Source organism: Ipomoea nil, unplaced genomic scaffold (assembly GCF_001879475.1).
Source record: "Ipomoea nil cultivar Tokyo-kokei standard unplaced genomic scaffold, Asagao_1.1 scaffold3314, whole genome shotgun sequence".
Lineage (NCBI taxonomy): Eukaryota > Viridiplantae > Streptophyta > Magnoliopsida > Solanales > Convolvulaceae > Ipomoea > Ipomoea nil.
Window position 1 is genome coordinate 3,680,080 of NW_017619742.1, and position 3,814 is coordinate 3,683,893.

The 3,814-nt window shown below is 33.1% G+C and overlaps 1 protein-coding gene across 1 annotated transcript; it reads right to left on the minus strand.

Moving 5' to 3' along the window:
• Window positions 1-678: 678 nt before the first annotated feature.
• Window positions 679-3,046, minus strand: LOC109169423. Its single transcript, XM_019318304.1, has 6 exons — window positions 2,599-3,046; window positions 2,356-2,481; window positions 2,152-2,202; window positions 1,760-2,070; window positions 1,045-1,339; window positions 679-947 (listed from the first exon to the last, which is right to left on the minus strand). The coding sequence occupies exons 1-6, from the start codon at window positions 3,044-3,046 to the stop codon at window positions 679-681; spliced, it is 1,500 nt and encodes a 499-aa protein (XP_019173849.1).
• Window positions 3,047-3,814: the final 768 nt, after the last annotated feature.

Below are 3,814 nucleotides of genomic sequence, written 5' to 3' on the forward strand. Positions count from 1 at the left end.
AGGTATTATATTAATTACATGCCTTATCCATTCCCGCACATGCTTTTTGGAAAGAATTTCAAGCATGTATTTCATCACATAATATCTACATGCCGTACTTCCAACTTGTTGAGCACACTACATTTGAATTAAATTAAATTTAAAATTTTATTTAATAAAAAAGAATAAAATATATGTAGTTTTACAAATGTATAAAATACTTACCTAAACCTTAGTCCATTTTGGTGAACGAGTTGATCCATTGCTTCTCAACAACTTAGCTGAATTGACACACCTAAAATTATAAGAGATTAGTATGCATAAATACTTTATGACATCATGCATACTTTATTAATTATACATATTAATACTTATAAGTTCACATACTTTTCAACAATATCTTTGATGTCATCATGTGGCTGGCCTCCAATTGAATCAAACCAATAAATTTCATTAAGTTGAGGACAAATTGCCATCAACATCCCATGGTCACTACAAATCAATAATGTATTAGTTGTAAGTAAATATAATATATAATAAAAGTGTATTGTATATAAGTTATTTTATTTGAAACAATTAAAACTTACTTTAAAATATATGGCGCTAGATAGCATTGTTTTTGGCCATATTGCATGGTGACGTTGATATACCCTGTCCGTTCATCTATAAAATTCGAAATTGGTTGAATTGAATGTGGATCTAAGAATCCATATGTGGTCTTTGATGCCAAATCAAATTTGTCATATTGTTTTTGGCCATATTGCATTGCATGTCTGTCTTTCTTGGATTTTGCTCTTTAATCAATGCCTTGTGCTCATCTAAATATGGCTCGACTTCACTTGTATTATGCAAGATGTACAAATGTGCTTCCTCAATATCTTCAGGAGGGATACCGGCTACTTTGCGTCCTCGAGTAACTTTCCCAGCACTTCTTCCTTCATCTCGATACTTAGAAAGACCAATAGCTTCTACCCCCGCCAAATATTCAGTACAATTCAGTTACCTCCTCAGCAATATAGCTTTCAACAATAGATGCTTCTGGTCAATATCAGTTCCTCACATAACCTTTTAAGACTTTCATGTACCGTTCATATGGGTACATCCCCCTCAAATAAGCAGGACCGCACTGTTTGATCGCTCGCACCAGATGTATAACCAAATGAACCATGACATCAAAAAATGACGGTGGAAAATACATCTCCAACTGACACAATGTAACAATAATGCCATTTTGCAATTCATCTAGTTTGTCTGGATCAATCACTTTTCCACAGATAGCATTGAAAAAGAAACAAAACCTTATAATAGTATATCTCAACTTTTTGGGCAATATACCTCTAACAGCCACTGGCAATAGTTGCTACATTAAGGCATGACAATCATGAGATTTCAATCCCACCAATTTTAAATCTTGCATATTCACAAGTGTTCTAATATTTGATGAGTACCATTGTGGTACCTTGACTCCACGTAAACACTCACAAAAACTTATTTTCTCCTTTCTTGATAAAGTATGAGCAGCTGGAGGCAAATATGTCGTCTTATCCCCTTGGCGTGGAGCTAATGTTGCTCTTATGTTCATTTCAATCAAGTCTAATCTAGCATTGAGTCCATCTTTAGTCTTACCTTTTATATCTAAAAGAGTTCCAACAAGACTATCACACACATTTTTCTCCACATGCATCACATCAATACTATGTCTCACATCTAATGTTTTCCAATATGGAAGATCAAAAAATATGGATTTCTTTTTCCATGGACTCTTTTCATTTGGAGGTACCTCAACATTAGCTATTGACCTCTTACCTCTTTGAGATTTAAGTTTTTGAGTTTTACCAAAAGTAACATTTATACATTTTACACGTTCATAAACTTCAATCCCAGTCATTGGTTGTGGAGCATCTGTATAGTCTTGTTGCCCATTGAAAGCCTTTTTTAATCTCCTGTAAGGGTGAGCTCTATCAAGAAACCTCCGGTGACCCAAGTAGACTGTCTTTCTGCCATGGACAAGTTGTGTATAACATGTATTATCTTCACATATAGGGCATGCCTTATGTCCTTTGACACTATACCCAGCCAGGTTTCCATAAGCTGGAAAGTCATTGATTGTGCAAAAAAGCATAGAATGCAACTTAAAATTCTCTTTCCGGTAGGCATCAAACACTAACACACCTTCATCCCACAATTTTTTCAAGTCATCAATCAAAGGTGCCAAAAAGATATCTATATCATTACCGGGTTGTTTTGGGCCAGAAATCATCAAGGACAGTAATATATATTTGCGTTTCATACACAACCAAGGAGGTAGATTATAAATCACTAACATAACTGGCCACGAGCTATGCTTGCTACTTAGGTTCCCGTGAGGGTTTATACCATCAGTACAAAGGCCAAGTCTAAGATTTCTGAACTCATTGCCAAATTCAGGAAAAACATTATCAAAGGTTTTCCATTGAGTAGAATCAGCTGGGTGTCGAAGCTTACCATCAGAAATTTTTTGATCTGCATGCCATGTTAAGTTTTTCACGTCGCTTGGATTTGCAAACATACGCTTAAATCTTGGAAGAATTGGGAGATACCACATAACTTTAGCTGGTGGCCCTTTCGAACTTGCCTTACCAACAACATGCTCTCTTATTTTGTACCGAGATGCCCCACAGATTGGACATGCATTCAATTCTTTGTAATCAATCCTAAACAATATGCAATCGTTAGGACAAGCATGTATCTTTTCATACTCCATACCCATGGGACACATAATCTTCTTTGCATCATATGTATTCTTCGGGAGTCCATTATCTTCTGGAAGCATATCGTTTATTAAATCAAGTAAAGCAGTAAAGCTCTTGTTGCTCCATCCATTCCCAGCTTTTAAGTTGAATAATTTCAAAACAGCAGATAAGCGAGTATATTTACTACACCCGGGCCATAAAGGCTGTTTTGAATCATTTAATAATTCATCCAACTCATTTGATCGATTTGTGAACTCTTCTCCAACATCACGGAACATTTCGTCCAACCTATCTTCAGACTCATCATCTTCATTTGCTTCGTTGTCAACATACATGTTAGATGTACTAGTCTCTCTTCCTCCTTCACCGTGCCATATCCATTTTGTATAATTTAGATTAATTCCATCACAAATTAGATGATCATATATGTCATTGGCACTTAATAGTTTTAGATTACAACACTTCTTACAAGGACACCAAAACGTTGCATAATTATTTGGAAGATGACGTTTTGCAAACTTTATAAATTCTCTAACTCCGGCTTCATATTCTGTACTCAACCGAGAAGCTTTCATCCAACTTTTATCCATCACAAGTCAATCTAGGATAATATTAATTCCAATTAAACTTTTGTTAACATTGATTAAACTCTATCTAAAATAATTGTTGTGGTGAAAATAGACTAGTAATTACAAATATATACAAATAAACCCTAAAATGCAAATAAATTGACTAAAATTCAAAATTAATCAATAATAATTACAAATATATACAAATAAACCCTAAAATGCAAATAAATTGACTAAAACTCAAAATGAATCAATAATAATTACAAATATATACAAATAAACCCTAAAATTCAAATAAATTGACTAAAATTCGAAATTAATCAATAATAATTATAAATATATACAAATAAACCCTAAAATGCAAATAAACTGACTAAAATTCGAAATTAATCAATAATAATTACAAATATATAAAAATAAACCATAAATTGCAAATAAATTTGATAAAAGTCGAAATTTATCAATAAAACTTACAAATATATACAAACAAACCCTAAATTGCAAATAAATTTAATAAAAATCGAAATTAATTAA